General features: G+C 42.4%; 1 protein-coding gene across 1 annotated transcript in view; it reads left to right on the top strand.

The window, feature by feature from the left end:
* ARHGEF4 (Rho guanine nucleotide exchange factor 4) overlaps positions 1–19625 on the top strand; it is a 215512-nt gene that overhangs the window by 88653 nt on the left and 107234 nt on the right. Inside the window, exons 4-6 of the mRNA XM_048313875.1 lie at positions 5267–9523; positions 13328–13654; positions 18994–19123. Of these exons, the coding sequence (XP_048169832.1) occupies positions 5267–9523; positions 13328–13654; positions 18994–19123 (4714 nt within the window). The remainder of the gene's footprint in view (positions 1–5266; positions 9524–13327; positions 13655–18993; positions 19124–19625) is intronic.

Here is a 19625-nt window from a genome sequence, read left to right as displayed (position 1 = left end):
CTGCACTGTACCCTGCACTGTCACCTCCTGTCTGAAGTCCTTTCCCAGAGGCAGCTTTTTGAGGGGTGGTTGTGTCACCATTAATTTAAGAGCCTTTCACAAGTTCTGTTCTTCTCTTTTATGTGAACCTTGAAAAACACAGCTCTGGGGGTGTGGGAGGGCTCTCCCAAAGAATTTTGTTTTCTCTTCAGAGAATAAACCTTTACACGCAAATTCACTTGCCAGACAAAGTTCCCCCGAGATAGGCCTGTGTCTCTTTATACCATGTATAATCCAACCCCTGACTGGCAACCAGTTTGCTTTAAGGATTTCTGGACAGGCTTTGCATTTACTTAAGCGTGGAAAAGTGTAGGTAAGTTGAGAGCATTTATTCTGGGTCTGTAACTTTTCCCCAAACACGTGTGAAGTTTTTTGTTACAGCTCTGTGGTGACTGAGGTAGTGGGACTGGTTCCCTGGGATGCCAGCTGTGCTCCATCGTTGCCAGGAACCCCTTCTGACCTCTGTGACAAAACTTCTTGTGAAGGGAACATTTTTTGTGCCATGTTTGCTTTAAATCCAAGAATATAATTTAGTTCATGAAAAGCCATTTCTGTGACTGTTCTTCTGGAAAGGCTTGGTGATCTTAGATCTTTTGAGGCATTTACAACCTGGCAAATATCCAAGTAACATCCTAGAAGTAACATTATCTTGGGCAACCTTTGGCAGCCCAGTTGGAGAGACCAAGGTCCTGAGACCAGAGTCCTCCCTCTCTCCCCAAGACTGTCCCTTTCAGAGCAGAGGTGTATCAAAGTCACAAAAAGGAGAAACTGGGTATTTCAAATGCTCTTTCTGTCCTGGTACTGGATATATCTTTGTTTTTTCCTCTGTGACCTCAGCTCAGGATATCCATAATGGCAATAACAGTTCCGTGACCAGCATTTTTCAAACCTCACGGCCACCTAAGTCCCTACTTGGTTGTAGAAAAATCTCAGCTTTTCACAGCTCTCATTACACAGAGGCTGGATGAGTTTCATGCCACCATGTTAGACTGCCTCAAATATTTACTGTTTAGCTGTCATGAAAAGTTAAGAATTTGAAACTGAGTCAGGATCCCTGAGAAGCCAAGGAGGAGTTCCAGAGACTCAGTCGTTTCAGTAGTTCCATTTGGCTTATTTTTTGAACATGTAGGACACGAGTTAAACCAATAGAAGTTACCATAGACAACATTACAGCTGAAGCCTGAAGCAGCTGTGTTGGCAATCCTATAGTGCAGTGGAGGGGACAGTTTCATTCACTAGTTTTGTCTATCTTTCTTTCTTTCCCGGCTTTTTAAGAGGCTTTATTAATGTTGCCCTTCTCAGAGACAGTAATGGAGAGACAGCATGTGGACAAGCCCAGCCTGGAGTACTGAAGTAGGTACAGCCAAATCCTGAGTGCCCTGAGCCTGGCTGTACTGGCACCAGTAGGTGTTCAGAGCACTGTGCAGGATGAGACCTTCTGTAAATGATTCCCTTGTGCCTGCCCTGGGAATTGCACATTTCCTTTCCCTGCTGAGCAGGGCTGAGGCCCATTGAGCAGAGAGGACAGCTGGCTTGCTCTCACCTGTTAATGAGAACTGCATTTTAGTCTCATCCCGTTGCAAATCAAAGACACTGGGCTGTGCCTTCCAGTCAAACAAGGTGTGAATGGAGATTTATGAAATGTATATTGATAGCAACTCAAGAGTGGCTACCATCACCTGTGGAGACAACAATTGTCTGGATCCTTTGAAAGATGAACTGAAAATGCTTTCATATAGTCTTGACTTCAGGGAAAAACTGTTCTGATGTTCCCTGAGCTGGAAATGAGGTGATAACTAGGGTCAGGTCTGAGTGAGTGGGAAAGCAAGTCAGACTTGCTTAGGGAACTTGCATTCAAAGTAAAAGTCATATAAATGGTCAGATTCTTTTTGTGGTTGTGCAAATTAATGATTAAATCCTTCCTTGAAAGACTAGTTGTAAGTAATACAATTGTCTGTTTAACCTCTCCTGCCAAGTGTTAGGCAGAGAAAATTAGGGAGACACAATATCTGAGAAACTCACTATTGCTGCAATATAATATTGTGTGAGAAAATTATTCAAATACTGAATCCGATCTAGAGAAAAAATGATACCTAACTGTCCTTCCAAATGAAAAATATTCAGAAGACAAGAGTGACTTAGCCCATGGGAACAAATGTCACATATGAGGGCAATCTGGGTGGAAGGTATTTTATTTAAGGAGATAAAGGTCATCACTTCACACATCAAAGTCACAAGTTTTATTTTTCCGGTGACTACGTGGATGAGATTATATGTGGCTACATGCAATAACAGCAAGACAGTAACTTCAATTTCATCCTATTTTCTTGGCACATTTCAGAGATGGTAAAAGAGAAGCAATAGAAAAGCAGTCAGGGGAGCTTTGCTGTGTTTTGTGTATTGTTTGTGAAGTACAAAAGCCTTATTTTGGAACTTATTTTTTGCATTTATTCTAGGCCCTTGCCTTCCGAATGTTTATCTGCTCTGAGATTGAGGAGATGTATAAACAAGCAACCCTGTCCATAGGCGCTGAGGGTTTTCTCAAGAACCCTTCCTAGGAAAGAGCCATAATTTGTCTTTTGAAATTCTCATTGTAATCTCATGGAACTTAAAGGCATGAATACTGCTGTCTAATGGGCAGCCTCACTGAAAATCACTGCTGCACATCTGCTCAGTTCTCGAGCCTCTGATTGTCTGTGTTGGGAGCACAGGGCTATGTCAGAGTCCATTGTAAACCTCCCCTTCTGCTCTGTCTGAGCTCTTCAGGCTCAATTTCTACAAAAAAAAAACCCAGTAAAACACCAAGAGAAGTAGTCCCAGAAACCCTAACAAAATACTCACGCTACAGGTTGGGGGAAAACTAAACCACATATGACAGAGCACATGGTCAGAGCTAACTCTGGGCCTTCCAGAGACACTGAGAGACCTGCAGAAGACACAAATGGCACCATTGGCAGGTTGTTGGCCCTGTTAGGATTTCTTCCCTGGTCATCAGGGAAGTTCAGCGAGCCCTTGAATGTCAGGTTTTCCATAGGTGAGCTCTAGGCCTCCCTCTTAGGCAGAGGACTTGGCTAGACTTGCTGGAAATCAAAGCTTCCACATCCTCTCGCTCCTCAGGGGAGCTCCATCCCATGCTACATCTGGTAGACTTGGTCCTGCCAGGCTCATCCTGGCACTGGTTCTCCTCCTTAGCAGCACCGGGGCTTGTGTTCAGTCCTGGGCCCAGTCCAAGAGTGGTGGTTGACATTAATTGGTGCCCTTCATACCTAGAAGATGTTTCCTTATTTCCCGCAAGTTGTGGAAGCAATTGTGGAGCCTCTGTTTCTGCTTGAAATGCATAATTTTGTATAAATCCATTAAAAATAATAAATTTGGGAGGGGTCACAGTATGAATATCCTGACATAGCTATGTTTGGAATAATGGATGGAGTGTAAGGGATTTCTGCCCTAATTTTTTAAAACATTTAATTCATAATTATCCTTGAGAACAGTTGGACATCTTCATTACTTTGCTTTTACTTGCTTGAATAGTTTTTATCTTAGTTTATTGCCATCTGTAAGTTTGTGCTCAGAACAGTGTCGAAGAGGCAGTGCTGTTACTGCTGAGCAGCTGCTGCTGCACTCACTGTTGTGTGAACCAACTGCTCACACTTTGGGAAATGCTGCTCTGTGCTGCTCACTGCTGGTCACTTCTGTCCTGGGGACCATGGGATTTGCCATTATTGGAGGACCTCAATTACATGTATCACTGATTGCACACAGTAAAGGACTCATTGCTCTGCTGGTTATGTGACTCATGTTGCCACTGCAGTGCAATTTGGACAGGTTCAAAAGTGATTTTTGGACTTGTTTTGAAATACTGAATTCTCCCCTTTGTCTCCTCCATTCAATTTGTATTTTCCTTCTTCTGCCAAGAGAAAATACCAGTGTTCTTATTGAGAAATTCTCATTTGGAAATAACTCGTGCCTTCCTTTTTCCAATTTACACACTATGTGTTGGAGTCTAAAATCAGAAACTCTGTGATATGTCCTTTGACATGATCTATGATTTTTCTTCCCATATGAGGAATCACACTTCCTCTGTGACCCTGGTGAATGCGACATGCAACTCAAGCTAAAGTTTGCAACTCAAGCATGTGTTCTAGTCTGATGGATGCCATTCACTTCTGGTACTTTTTTGTTGTTTGGTTTGGTTTGTCTTTTTTTTTTTTTAGAAAAGTCTTTCATTGTTTATTATCTCAGTTTTCAGATTTTAAAATATGCTGATCATTCTTGTGAGAACTGTTACCAAAACTGGGGTAAAGAGGCATCCAGCATTAGGGTTAAAGGCTGTCATTTTTATTTATGTGGCATCTCATTCTAGATATGAATGGACTGAAGCTGAAATCAGCCAAGTATCTTTGTTGGGTATATTTGTAGAACTACTGACAGTAGCTGAACCTGAAGCTGACAGACAGCAAGTACTATTTTTACCTCAGGAAAGTTTGCTGCAATTTCATTTTCTGCTTCAAACTTGAGAAATATCCAGACTTCTGTTGAAGAAAAGAAGACTGAGGCTCTCCCAGGGTTAGCTGTCTGTGACAAAAACTTTTCCTAATATTGACGGTGTGTTTTTAATCCTTCTGCTCAGAGCCAATGATTTGGATGTGTTCTGATAACTGATCCATGTAGTGCTCCTAGTACAAGCCTTCTGGAAAATGAGATTTAAGGCTTTTTTCACCTTTGGTTCAAGTTTTGGTATGGGTAATATCTGATTACTCAAGTGCAATTATTCTGCATGTATTTATTCCACATTTCTGTAATGCAGACATTAATAATTACTTCCCAGGTTTTTTCACATACACGTCCTCCTCAGATTTGAAGATGTGTTAATTGGAGTTTCTAGATCTACTGGCAAGGGATGATTTCTATTTGATGTACTTGAATGTGAAAAGTGTTTTCATAATGGGCTATGAAAGATACAGAGAAAAGTAAAATTTTGGCCTCTGCATAATTACATATGAAAATGAAAAAAAGGTTAATTAAGAAACATTAAAGAAAAAAAAAAAGCAAGAAATAGAAAGACCTCAGGACCATCAAGAAGTGAGACATCAAGTAAAACTTGCAAAGACATCAGTATGTATTAAATTAATTGTGTTCTGAAGTCCCTTTTCTAATAATAATTCATGTTACCCTGCTACTGTGGGATATCATTGCTAACTCACTAATAATTTTTGTTTATTCACAGACCCCACAGCCAGTTGAAAACTACATCAGTGAAGGAGAGTTTGAAGACGATCTGAGTTCTTCTACCCCAAGCACAACAGAACTGGAGGTGCGTGGATCCAGCCAAGAAACAGATGAAGATTATTTTGAAACTGTGTCACATCAGAGTGGATCTTTGTCAGATGTAAAAACGGAGCCTTATGAGAGTGCATCAGACACAGAATCCCTTTCCAGTGATGTAACTGGGAATGCTTTCTTGGATTCAAACTGCCTGTTTACTGAAAGAAAAACCCTGTGCTGTAATCTTCCCAAAGAAAAGGCAGAAACAACCTTCCGTGCACTGAAGTGCTCCAGGCAACCAGAGTTTACCCAGCATGTACAGCTAGAATTGTCCTCCAAAATAAAAGCACCAAGCAAAACTGAATTTTGCATACAGTTTGCAGAGTTAGAGGGTGAAGAATTGGGTGATGAAGAGCTAACGTTATCTAGTGGTATTTCCATCACAGAGAGCCAAGTCTGTGAAGAGGGCATTTTATCACAGACAAATAGAAAGTCTGTAGCAGCACTGCAAAGTAAGGCAGAGTTAGAAAGCAGGGAAGTGCAGTCCTGTACCAACTCAGTACTTACAGAAGATGATGTTGCAAGACTGAAGGAACATTCTGCAGTATTTAGCATTGCTTGTTTCAAAGCAAACTCAGAAAGCTCTTTGATTTTTCCTGAGGTACAGAGATTTTCCTTCCGGTCAGATGCAGCACCAAGCTGCAGTTTGCCTAATCTTCATTTTGAAACAAATGGACCTAACTGTAAAAGTTACACTGAGACATCTGACTGTAAGTGTGAATTAGAGTCTATGTCCAGTATAAAATGCAGCAGGAGGTATTCAGCTGACAGTGAGGGAACTACAGGTAAAAGGATAAAACATGCAAGTACAGAGACCATGTTGACGTCAGATTCACTCTTCTACCAGCGTTGCTTCAACCCAAAATCTCAGCTACCACACACAAGGTCAGTGATTACAGAAAGTAAAACATGGCACAGTGTACCTGAAAATATCAGTGCTCAAAGGGAGACAGAATGTGTGGGGAGCTGTATTCACCTGACAGACAAATTTAGATGGTCATGTTCCAGAATACATCTTCAAGGGCTGGACTTTGAATACACTTGGAAAAACTTAGGAAAGGTACCTGTAAGCCCTGAAAAGGCTATAGAAATAGAGAGCACATGTGGCATTAAAAGATCTCTTCTTGATACTGACACAGACTCAAAGGAGTGTCAACTTTCTCAACCAGCAGCCTCTCTCCAGTGCATTGATTATTATTTGCACTCCAAATCAGAGACATGTGGCCTTAGCCCAGAGCCAGCTGGTGCCTGTGGTGGCAGCTTAACACAGAGTGATGCTTGCGAGTGCAATCCAAACCAAAAGGAGACATCCTCTGCTCTGGACTGTGATCCAGTGGTCATAAGCGCTGAGGAACTTATGAAAAACAGTGACTATAAAGCTGAAAGAGATCTGGAAGCAAGCAGATTCCCATGTGATATTGATGTTGAATCGAACACTGGCGACACTGAGAACCCTGCAGCTTCTCATGTAGGTGTTCCTGCTGTTGTGGAAAGCAGAGATTGTGATTGTTCTGTAAACTGTGTTTCCAATGGTGGAATACAACACAAATGTTTGAAGGAGAATGGCATTGGATCTGAACTGTCAGATACAGAGATTGTGGCAGGAGAAAGATGGGCAGATGATTCTTCTAATCTTGGCTTTGGTTGGAAAGCCCTGGAAACTGCAATGCAACCAAATGGCAGTGACAGTGGGGCAGAGCACAAAGAGTCAGTGCAGCAAAACACAAGTTGCAAAACTGGTGCCTTAAGGAGCCACTCAGAGCCAGGAACAAGTGAACATCCTACTCATGAAGGAAAGGAAGAAGAGAGTGTCTTTGCTGCTGAAAGGACTCCCAGATCAGATTATATAAGGCAGGGAAGGGATTTAATGACTGTTCTGGAATTAAAGCCTGCCCTAATTATAGTCTCTGTAGAGGAGAAAGGATTACAGTCCAAAACACTGAATGATAACCTTCCTACTGAAGTGGTAGCCAAAACATTGACAAATGTAGTGAGCAAGAATTTGATGTCTCCTCATACTGTCAGCAAAGCTCATGATGAGCCAGAAAGAGTTTTGAGTGAAAGTTGTAACTGTGAAGAACAAATTCTGGCCACCCACCTCATCCCTGGCAGTGCACAGGTACTCTCTGGTGAGGATAAACCTGAAGTAAAAACAGAAATTTCAGTAGAGAAGAGAGAGAAAACAGAAGCAGTTTCATCCTTAGGGTTCACCTGTAGTAATTCCACAGTAACAAGTGCAAAAGTAGAATTCAGGAATGTTGCTGTACCACTGGGCAGTGATAAACTTATTGCAGAAAGTCAGGCAGATCCATGTGAAAAATCACTCATAAAATCACCCAGTGGAAGCAGTGTGAAGGTCTCTGAGGTCTCTGAGGAAGAGCCCTGCAGAACAAGGAGACTGGTTACTAGTGCAGTGACACTGGAAACCAGCAGCAGTGTAAGCAGTTTGTGTCAGGGAGATGGTGCTGATGTTGGCCTTCAAGGGCCCAGCACTGTCTCTGAACAAGCAGGAGGCAGGCAAGGAAACGAAAGCTGTAATGGCTCGAAGGCAGAAATTTGTGAAGAACCCTCTCCTAGGGAAGGAAAGGAGGGCTCTCCTGCAGCGGACACCTCTAGTCCCAGCAAAGACGGTGCACTCAGTCTAGATGTGTGTGATGTCTTTGATGAGTCTCTGAACAGGGAGACCCATAACACTTTCATGCTGGGCCTGGATAATCTAAGTACCTGCAGCACTAACAGCGAGGAACTGGATGAGAACTCATCCCACATCCTGGGAAGTAACAGCAGTCTTCATAAAGCTGTACAAAAACCAACAAAGAATGAGAATAGTGGGAAAGCTTCCAGGTTTTTAGTATTCTCAAAAATGACATCTTTCAGGAAAACTAAGCCTGCCTCATTAGAAAATCAGGGAGGTAGCAGTTTGTTTGGCAGCAAGGCAAAGATAGAAGAACTGGATGCTGGGAAAGATGATGAAGACACTGCAAGTCTACTGTCTTTCAAAAGTTGTTCATCTGGTTTAGTCTTCCACAGGAAGGAAAGTTACACCTCTGAGTACTCCGATGATGATGATTTATTTTATGAGAAACCTGCAGGATTATTCAACAGATTGAGCCTGAGGAAGGCCTCTGCTTCTGGTCGGATACTGATGGAAGATGCAGATCGACAAGTTTCAGGTTCATCTGAAAACAATGAGAGTGAACCGGTGGAGCATTCAGGGACTAGAAAATCATTCCCCGAAAATGAACACAAAAGAAAAAAAAACCCTGAAGGTAAGAAGTTCAGGACAAGGTTGGCCTTGGCACACAAATCCCTCTCAAGCTTATTTGAGTCCAAATGTCCAGAAAAGGAAAACACCGAGCAAAGCTCAAGAGTATCAGTGAAAAATGAAAAGGAGAAAGCCAAACTTCGCCAGAGCGCCTGGAAAGCTTTTCTAAAAAGCAAGGAGGCAGATGGACCAAAAAGGCCTGTCTCAGCAAGTTCATCATCTGCACAGGAGAGTCCTAATGCAACCAGTGGCCATGTGTTAACGCCAGTAGAGCGACAGCATAGTTCCAATGGACACACTTGTTTAAAAACAGAAACGGATAATGGCTCCTCAACAGACTCCAACTATTTTGACAGCTCTGTGGAGCCTGTTGATGTCTCTTCACCTGCACGTATGTGGAGAAGACGAATACAGTCCCATGACTTGGGTATCAGATACTCACAGAGCTCAGACTGTGATGAACAGCAGGAGGTTCTGAGCAACAGTTTAAATACTTCTCTAGAGGAATACTGGATGAAATCTCCATTTAGCCCCACTGACTTGCAGCTGGCATTTAGTCAGTCAAGTCCATCATGTCCCCAGCTCTCAAATTCTGATGGTAAAGACATGCCTTGTAGGCCCATGAGTCCTAAACCTCAGAGTCCACGATCCACTTCTCAACACAAGAACTTCCGTTATCCTGGGCGAGTATGTGCCACTTCGATGATCTCTCTTGGGAACAGCTCTGGAGTGGAAAGCAGTCTGGAGGCTCCTGAGAGACCAAAGACATTGAAACCCAGAGGCAGTCTCTCACACTCTTTGGATGACTACCAGAGGGATGACAGTGGCATAAGTAGTCAATCCCAGATCAGCTTAAATACAGCTTCTTCCATTAGTGACATGCTCCGAGATGAGGTGAGTTGTTGTCAGGGAATGATCAGGGGGTGGTTTGGTTTGCAGTCTTTTGTTTTACTATGGTTTAGGAATTCCAGTGAAACTCTTTAATGGCTCAATGGCTCATTGGTTAGATGAGTGCATAAATATTCCTCTTGGTCTAAGATAGGTAACACTACTCATTCTTTCTGTTTCTGTTCAAGACTATGTGGATTGATGCACTCTTAAAGGGAGGATTTGCTACAAAAACCCGAAGGAATGGAGCAATCACAACACCATTAAAGATCACACAGTCATCACCCTGTGATCATCTCCAGTTTTAAGCTGGATTTTACCCCCTCTTAAAGCAGAATCGAGCCTTGTAACTATATAGTAAATAAGTTCCTCGTTGTGGAAGGCAACAAAGAAATGAATTCCTATGGTTAGCAGTCAGTTTTTAAGAAGTAAAATCTAAAATTTCTTTAGACAATGAGTAGCTGTCTTTTGAAGTACCATGTGTCTTTTGCAGTCACCATAAGTTACCTTTTGGTTGCTACTACAAGTCCTTTTCTGCCTTTTCTACAACAGACAGAAAAAAAACCTCAAACTACAGACTCAGGGTCTCCTTTTCAGGTTGTGTTGTGTTCTAATCCAGGTAACATACTAAAACCTTGGCATAGGCTGGATCTCATGGAACAGACTGTATCTTCAGTAGGGATTTCTTGTTTGGCTGAGACCTCCAAAAGCAGAGACTTCCCCTGTCAGTAGGCTTTTAATCCCAGAGAGGACTTCCCAAGTTGTAAGTGGCTGGGAGCTTAGGAATCTCTTTCAGTGGCTAAGCACAACCCCTCAGGGTGACTGAGACTGAGCTGTAACTGAGATCCCAGAACACGCCTTGATCATGCTACTTTTTCAGTATTATTGCTGATGAGTTTTGACATTAAGAAATGGGAGAATAATTTTTTTGAGCAGATTGTTGAAAGTGGCACTTGAGAGAGTGTATGAACTTCTGCATACCCTGAGCAGACAATTTTCAGGTAGTTCATTAATCCAGAACTCCTTGATCAATTCACGACAGCTGAGGGCTGCTCGTGTTCAACTCAATGAGCCTTGCACAGCTTTTGCTGCTGTTGCCTTTTGTCTCTCACATCTCAGCTTATATTAAACTTCTAAGATAGCCTCCAAGATGGTATTATCCTACCCTTTCTCCATATTTTTTTATAGAAACTCCCTATTTTTTGTGTAGAAACAAACAAAGATAGGCAGAACCATGGCTTTATCTAGCCAAGTCTTGAAAACCTCCATTGATGAAGGTTTCACTGCCTCTCTGGGAAACATGGTCCTTCAGAAAATTTTTTCCTAATGCTCAACAAGAACTTTCCAAGCTGCCATTTCTGGCCGCTGGCTTCTGACTTTGTCTGGCACTACTGAGAAGACCTCGGATCCATCATCCATGTAAATACACAATTGCTGGTGACTGCTCTTATATTGCCTTTGGTGCCCTCTTATCAGCTCGAATAAACCCAGCTCTCTCAACCTCTCCCCACATATTCCCAAATGAAAGTGTTTTGGTTGATTGGCGTGGGGGTTTTATCTAGTGCTGTCTCGAATCCAAAGAAGTGTTTGGGTGGCAGTTTGAGAAGTGAGGGCTGTAGTATCAGAATTCCTAGGGGGAAAAGAGGAAGAGAATTAGCTTTATTCCCTTCTGTGCTTAGCTTTACTCGAAAATCTTTTGTTTTCACGGGCACCAGCTTAACCTACAAACTTAGTACTGGACACCACATTCCAAACAAGAGACTGCAGGCTAGGAAAAAGCAAGAGACTTGGAGTATACACACTGTCAACAGATGAAGCCTCTCAGAGGATGAATAAAATCATTGACCTGAAAATTACAGCTCAAAAGAACATCTAGAAAAGAGTGTAGAGATGAGGCATGTGTAAAGCCTTGAAAAGGCAAGCTCACATGCTATAATGTAACCATTAGGAGCAAATAAATAATTACTTAAATTGATTGCTAGATTAAATTATTCAAAGAAAACCATAAAAAATTTAAATGGTATCTAAGACATATAAAAACAGCGTGATTTTCACGATTCTTCTGGAGGCTGCAGAATATGATATCTGAAATTAGACAAATGTAGCTGGAGCCTCGAAATTAATGTAAATGTCCCAGCTCTCAAAACACAACGTCTATTCTATTAAAATAGATAGGGTTTTATTTATTTCCATTTTCATGACATTGTGAACTGAAGTAGAACTGCACCCTCAATTTTTTAAGTGAAGCTGTATTTTCAGGAATCTCTGAAAATACAAAAGACATTGGGCAAAATATATTTGCAGTGTTAAGTCTTTCCAAAATAATTATCATCTGTACGCTAAGGATAGTCTTCCTTATGTGTGTTGCTTCCTAACAAGATCATAAAACTCAGTTTATTGGTGAATTTGAAGGAAAGTCCTTTTCTGTTCCACATCAGTAAAGACATTAGTGCAAAACAAATCCATAATTGTGAAGCTCTTGAGCTCAATTCCCATTGTGCCCTCCAGTATGGGGATTTGTATGTATTCCCCAGACCCAGCCAGGTATTTTTCCAGATGTGTCAGCATTATCTGTGTTAGTGCTGTGCCAAACTGCACTGGATCAGCTTGCTTTGGACACCTCTGGCTACCACTCAGGTAAGTAACTCAGCTGAGCCTGGTGGAGCACAGACCAGCCTCTCTCATTACCTGCTAATGGTTAACATTCTCCAGGTTTCATCCAGGACAAAGATTTTATGCTGAAAACAGCAAGACAGAACCATTACCAGTTTGCCCATCTGTCAGGCTCTTCACTACATGTTTAATTAATCTGTTCATGGCACGATTTTACTTGCATAATTGTGTTACTCAGCAGGCAAGAGCGAACCGTCCTAAAATGTCCAGGGTTTTGAATTCACATGTTCTTCTCCTTGTTCCTCTCCAGTAAGGTGGGGTTAGGCACAAAACACCTTTCTCACAGGATCTTTCTAGACTGTGGCATCTCTTACCAGGGCCAAAGAAGAATTGATCTGGAATTGTTGGTTAGTTGAAAATTGATAGGAAGTGCCTGTGATGCTTTGAGGGTTGTTTTATTTGGGTTCTTCAAATGATCTGTGAGAAACTGGACAGATACTATTGTCAGGATACAGCATTTTTTTTGTCATGAGGCTCCTGAGTTCACCCATTCCCCAGTGTTGTTATCTCCTACCTTAAATATTATTGATTTTAGCACTGATGCTACCTGGAGTAGTAGCTGCTTGCCTCAGGGCACCCTTGATTTCAAGTTGTTCTAGTATAAAAGCTGTAATTTTGTGCAACCACTCAAATGACAGCGAAGGGCAAAGCAGTGCAATTCCTTACTCTTGGCCCAGCATCAAGCAAATAAAATGGATAGTGTAAAGAGCACATCGGGAAGCACAGGGCTTAATATGTCAGACCTGCAGGCATCCACAAAGCCTTTTCACACTGTGTAAGTGAAGTACAGCTGGAAAACCAGAAACACACAAGAGGTCATTTTTCTGTTTTCAGCGACATCGTCTGTCTTTGTAAATAATATTATACAGAGTGACCTAAATCCTGGTGGTAATGTTAGCGTAATATGGATCTAGAGTGAGGGTGAACAGGGCACTGTCCTGTGTGGAGGGAGTGTATATCACACTCTCAAAGGATAGCAGAGCTGCTGCTTCAGGGTGGAGTACTCCTAAGCATTTTCTTCTGAGTAGTTCTGTGGCTGAATAACTGAGCTTTGCCATCTTCTGTTCAAACTGACTTGAAGCAAACAAAATTTCCATCCAACAAACCCTGTGTTTTCATCTGCTGTTTGTAAAACAGGAGTCTAAAAAGCAATGTCAAATGACACCTGAAAAGAGGCCAAATAAGAAATGGGTTCCCCATTGCAAAAGGAGGCCCCCCCGGGTTCCACCATCCCCATGCCCTGTCTCCACTCTGGAGAGCAAAGCTTGGAGGCTCTCCTTCCTTGCTCCAGATGAAAAAGCCAAGGAGATTCCAGAGACGAGGAGGAAGAGACCTAAAGCCCTCTATAAGTGCTTCAGCTTCGATGATGTTTGGATGGAGAGGAATCAAAAAAGGAAGCTAGAGAAGGAGACACAGCCAGAGGGAGGGGTTCAATTGCAACATCTCCCAGAAGACCCCTTAAAAGTAAGAAGCCATACACCAACCTCCTTGTTTCCTGGCACTGTCTTCCTCTCTGCTTCGGCTGCTTCTCTCTGCTATCATCATATTCCTGTCCTTACATTTTGTCTGGTGCCACTTCTGTCAGCACTTCTGTGGATCTGGTACTCTGTGGAGACCGATGAAACACTAAACTGGTCCTTAAGTGATGATGTCTGAAGGTGGTGGGTTTCTTAGCCTCTGTAAGTGAACGGTTCATACCGTGTGTGATGCTGGAAATGGAATGCAAGAGCATCAGGTTGCTTGTGAGCTGAATGATGGGGAGGGAAAGGAGCAAATCAAAGTTTCCTTAAATCAGTATAAATTAAACGGATGAAATCTCATTCTGTGCCTTGGGGTGTTGCTGTATATCTTTAATAACAGACTTCTAAATTAGACTTCCCTTGTATCTGAGGCCAACTCCACAATTCCTACTGAAGAAAATTCCTGCTGTGAAATGCTCAAGAGAACATTGCCATTGAATTTTTTGCTATTAATATTTTCCTCTCCACTGAGGGAGACTTTTAGTTCAGCATTATGATTGCTTGTGAAAAACTTTGTGGCTGTTGTGACTCACACTGATGGCATCTGTTACTTTTGGATCCAGAGCTAAGGTCTGTTCCCTTCAGGGAGAGTCACAAATCTGTATCCAAGAGCCAAAATTAGCCTTAATACATACAAAAGAACTTCTGGGGAAATATGACATGAGATCAGGGGATGCTCTATGCAGCCTCTCATGATATTGAGAAAGTTTCTGATCAAGCTTGAAATCACATAGCAGATACTCAAGTAAAAACTTTCCTCAGGGGTTTCTGTTTTGGTCTGTTATCTGTATTTGTTTCCCATTCTCTCTGTTGTCCTGGTTGCCTGTTTCTCATTGTTCTTACATTAAAATGACAGTTTTGGAGGGGATCTGAGGCCTCAGTAGTCCCACCACCACTTCAGAATGTGCTGGAGCTTATGTGCACAGATAGTACTGTGAATGCTGAAGGGGAAACATTGGCCTGCCCACTATGGCTTGCCCAGAGAAAACCTGCTGCCTCATGCCTGTCCAGCTGGGAGAGCTCCCATCAAACCAACAGACACCTAGGACAGCAAACCAGGCCAACCCCAGAAACAGCATTTCTGAAAAACTGCCCACCGTTTCCTCTTCTAAGGAAAGAGACTAAAAATCTGTGCTATTTTGTATGTGTCAGGCTCTTTGAAACAAAGTATTGCCAGTTGCTGCTCGTATGGGTGCTGGATGTGATTCTGTGATGTGTTTCCTACTCTCAGTTCAGTGAGGATGCTTCCCTGGCTCAGCTCCCTACCACCTGTGTGATGGAGACAATGAGTAATGATCCTGAGGCATGTGTACGTTAGGATACTAAAAAATTTAAAAATTACTGACTTGGGTTACTTTTCTGCCTTGTTTGAAGTTCTGAATGCTTAGTGCTGTACAGGGATGAAGCAGGCTAGTGAAAGCGAATGCCTGGTCAGGGACTAACAGAAATCAGTGAAATGTACTAAAAATATTTTTTACAATTCCTTGACAAGCATGGATAGAGATGGAAATCTAGCCCATGCTGCAGGGCATGTGGGCCAGCACTGAGACCATTAGCGCTCCTAAGAGGAGTGACCAGTTCCCTCTATAGCTTCCCCTGGAGCCATCAGATTACACAGCTTGAATGCTGTCTGCTTTGCTGATTGACTACACATTTGGAGGCTGCCAGAAAACAGCTTCTCCTTTAAGCATCTCCACCCTTATTTTCTGGTGCAAACTTACCTCTAAATTGCAATCAGCTGCATGATGATTTGCAGCTGCCCCTGTGCCCATGGAGGCCTCTCTGAGCATCACCTGCCCGGGGGGCTCCTGGGCCTCAGACGGTTTTCTGGTTCATTCTTCTCTGGGTAGAAGTATGTAGGTAGGTTTGGGGTTTACTTTTTCTGTCCATTTGTGCTGTGTAGGTTACTGACACTTTAATCTTTGTGGGCAGGCCAAGAAAGCCAAATGCTGGTTTATTGAGAGGACTGTGGGAATTCAAAGGCTCTTTCTTCTACCCATATAACTGAATTTCTTAGACTGTGCTTTTTATTTATAATAGTAATCACACAGTTTCTTTTTCAAATTGTTTTATTCTGTCTTTGCAATGCTTTAGTCCTGTAACAGTGCTGGTTAATCATACTCCCAAGTGTCTTGGGAGTGCTGTCACAAGCCACAGTGTTTGAGGGCAGTTTTAGAAGGATGCTGAATCTCTTTTAATAAGAAGAAACAAATTATCACAAAAGAAGCTCTGTAAGATGTTTATTGTCTGTGTGGTTTTGTGACTGCAACAAGGCAACTGTATGGGGCTTTGGAGATCTGAAATTACAAATCTGATGTTTTCTGACATGGCTGCCTTGGAATGTGCGGCTTCTGTTGTGACAAGTCACATTGTGTTAAGTCAAGATCAGCTCAGCCCATAAGGTGATGTAATGCTGTAATATTGGGGAAACAACAGGGCAGAGCAGGGAGGAAGTCTTGATTGTTCAAGTGCTGATTTCTGATACTACTCTATCATTCAGATCAGTGTACACAGAGGAGTACAATGGAAATATAAGGCTACTCTGAGGGCTGGCAGTTGGGACAGGGAAAAACATACAAACAACCAAGAAAAGACCTATAAACTAAAAAAAACCCCTAACATTTAAAATGCCGGTTCTAAGCAATTCTATAAATGTGGGGGTTTTTTTGCTTAGATCCCGTAAGCTGCTCTGCTCCCTTAAATGGGAACAGCCTGTGTAAATTCCCAGTCATACTCAAAGATTGACCCAGCTGTCCCTTATAATGAGATGCTGCCAGTAACAAGCTGAGCAGCTTCTGATCTTGGGCCTTAAAGTCTTAATGTAACACCCCCCATGCTGCCCACCCCAAGGGGAAGAAGAGAAACATAGCTGCGGATGAATCTGTATTCTTTTTGCTTGTCCATAGACTTTGCCCTTTGCATGGTGATGGGTTTCAGGCTGTAGCCTGGGGTCCTCATGCTTGTTTTTAATGCAATATAAGTTCCCTAACTGGAGCAGAGACAATACCCCAAACCACTGACATATGGAATGCTGTAACGGCAATGGGCTCTGTTTTGGGATTTATTTTTTCTCTGAACTGCCTGTCTATTGTCTCCTGTGCTTTCCTGTTTTTACAAAAACTTAAACCCTGGCTCTTAAGCTTGATGCCTCTTGAGTGCACAGCAATAGGAGCACAGACATGGCTTCTACGTGCATTTGTTTGAGCACAGTTTGTGCACTGCCAAATTAGAGAGATTCCTAAAAGGCCCATCAGGGGGCTATACCCAGAGGGGGTATCATGCAGAAAAAGCTCTTTTATTTTGAAAGAGAAATGAGAAGCAGTGAAAAATAGATCTTTAGCTCATTGCCCTGAATATGACTTCTGGAAATCTGATTTTACCCCATCCAAAATAAGAGAAAATGAAGTTTTGTAGTGTGGTACCATGGTTATGAGCACTGTGGACACCTCAGAATTTTAGAAGGTAATGAACACACTTTGAGGAGGGGTTTAATGAGAAAAGTCTCCCTCTGTTTTGCACCTGACAAGGCACGGATATACAAGAGAGATCCAGTCTCTGACAGGGACTGAACTGCTGTGCATAGGAGCATAGAAATAACCCCCTGGAACCTCCAGCAGAAAATATAGGAGAGAGGATCTTTACTATGGTCTGGTCCCTCATTTCCCATCCTCTCCCTTGTAAGGTTGTGCAAACCCTGCCCACATATTACTAACACCACTGAAAATGCTTCTTCTCCTGAGTTAGGGTTCTACAGGCCTGGTTTCCATGCTATAGGAATTAAATGATGCCTGTACCCAAAATTTGCTTTGATGTCCCAGGAATTAATAAGAATGAAGCCTGCAGTTTTTATTGTAACAGCCTTAGGCCAGGGTTCTTCTTTCTAGTCTTAAACAGAACAATAATGCATTCTATCACCTTTCATGTAAATAACCTGGAATTTACCCTTGATGTTTTCAGAGCTGTGGCCCAGTAAGTTATCTTGCTTGATTTTCACTGTCACCAGAAGAATGTGTGTTCCCACACACTCTTTGCTATGACTTTTCTAGAAAAACAGGTGCTGCACAGGCTAATTTGAACAGGGATCATGCTATCCCTCAAGAGATGGTGATTTGTGCCAAAGTATTGGCTGTGTTCTCTTTGCTTTAGAAAGGTTAAGTCCAGGAATAAACAACCAAACCAGGCCCAGAACAGCAGCACTCTCAGCTGTGTGAGCACTGTGTGCTGCTTAGTTTTGGAAGGAGGGTTTGGCTAATGGCCATCTACAGGAGAAGTTTCAGCATCAAGGCTAGTCAGCAGACTTTATGCTGATGAGACATGCTGTGGGCTGGTAAGGAGAGGGAAAGATCCTAGAGAGAATAGTGGACCTCAATATACCAAGTTCCTGGCTCAGTGAAGGATGGATATGTTGTAACTGAATGTCGCAGTGGCAAAAGGAAGGGGCAGTAGCAATAGACATGAAAGACTGGCTATGCCCAGAGGACCAGTGCTTACCAACCAGCTGATCTCCCAGTCACTTGCAGTCACTGATGTTTTCTGCATGTGGCATCCACAGGAGAGAAAAGGAAAAAGGGATAAAAGCATACCTGCAGTATGCATTAATTACTAACTCTGTATTAGAGGCCATGAGCTATGTGTATATATCTATATGTTTTCCCCTTTAAACCAGCAAAAGTTATTAATTCAATGAGATATGGCAGTGGTATAGAGTTTTCAAAGCTTCATTAAGTTCTATAAGTTTTATAAAATCAATCAGCCAGGTATAGGAGAGTGTGAGAATTCTTACTTGCACCTTTAGCTGAAGAGAAGAATGTTGTTATCCACATTCTAGATGGCTGGGGACTGGTACCAATAAATCTCTGAGAGGAAAAGCTTTATTTTCATGTTAAATACTAGAAGAGGAACTATTAGTCACGAAGCTGTAGGAATAGTTCTGTAGCTTAGGGGATGACCTCTTGTAGTGATATTCTTCCCCCCCACTAGAAACACTTCATAGGAAGAAGTGAAACTTTCTGTGAATGGAGGTGTGTGTGGCTGTATGTGAAGAAGGAATCCAGTATCTGCTTATCCACTTCTGTTCTTACTACCTTGCAGTTTTCCTTGCCTTCTCACTGTTTTCTAACGTTTCTACCCGTAATCATCCATGTGTGTCTACTAATGTACTGCTTACTTACCTGGGCAGGTATCAGAGGTGGGAAGAGGTGCTCTGGGATGAATGCTATATTTTGTCCTATGGGGCATCTAAACTTAATGTTCGTTGCCTTTATTTTCCCTCTCCTGTTGCAGGCTGGAATAAGTCCATCTATCACATCTCCTGCTGCCTTTGACATCCTGCCACTGAAACTGCATCCATTTTCCCAGAGCACTCCGACAGGCCTGGACTGCGTGGGCTGGAAACGGCGCATCTCTGTTCCCGGTGTGTACTCTGTCCTGGCTGGGTGTGAATGATCATTATTGAGTATGCAAACCATGTGATAAGCATTCTAACCTGTTTATGATGATTGCTGCATCCATGTCTGAGCAGAAATCTGCTTTAGAATTGAATCTTTCATGTGCTTTTCATATTCGGGTTTGTTTTCTCCCTGAGTGGATAAACAGGGTGTTGTTTAAAGGCATGGTCAACTTTCTAGTGAAGAAGAGATCACTTGTGGCAATGATAGTGTGCTTGATGTAGAGACATTGTATTGTCTCGTGAGAACTCTGTCTCACCTATGATGGTGTCAGCTCTATCACACTCTTGAATTAGATTTCCGCAGACGAAATAGACTCTGCCTTGTGTTTGCTGGAGACCACTACAGTGGGAATGGTGAGGTTCATCTCAAGTTGCTAATTAGGCACTAAAGCAACTAAATGAGCCTCTGGAGACAGAAGTTTCCTGCACTTTAAATCCCCTTAAAGAACAAGTATGCTGTGTTTTC

This window comes from Corvus hawaiiensis, chromosome 10 (genome assembly GCF_020740725.1).
Source record: "Corvus hawaiiensis isolate bCorHaw1 chromosome 10, bCorHaw1.pri.cur, whole genome shotgun sequence".
NCBI classification, from domain to species: domain Eukaryota; kingdom Metazoa; phylum Chordata; class Aves; order Passeriformes; family Corvidae; genus Corvus; species Corvus hawaiiensis.
This window is presented reverse-complemented; position numbering and strand designations above follow the sequence as displayed.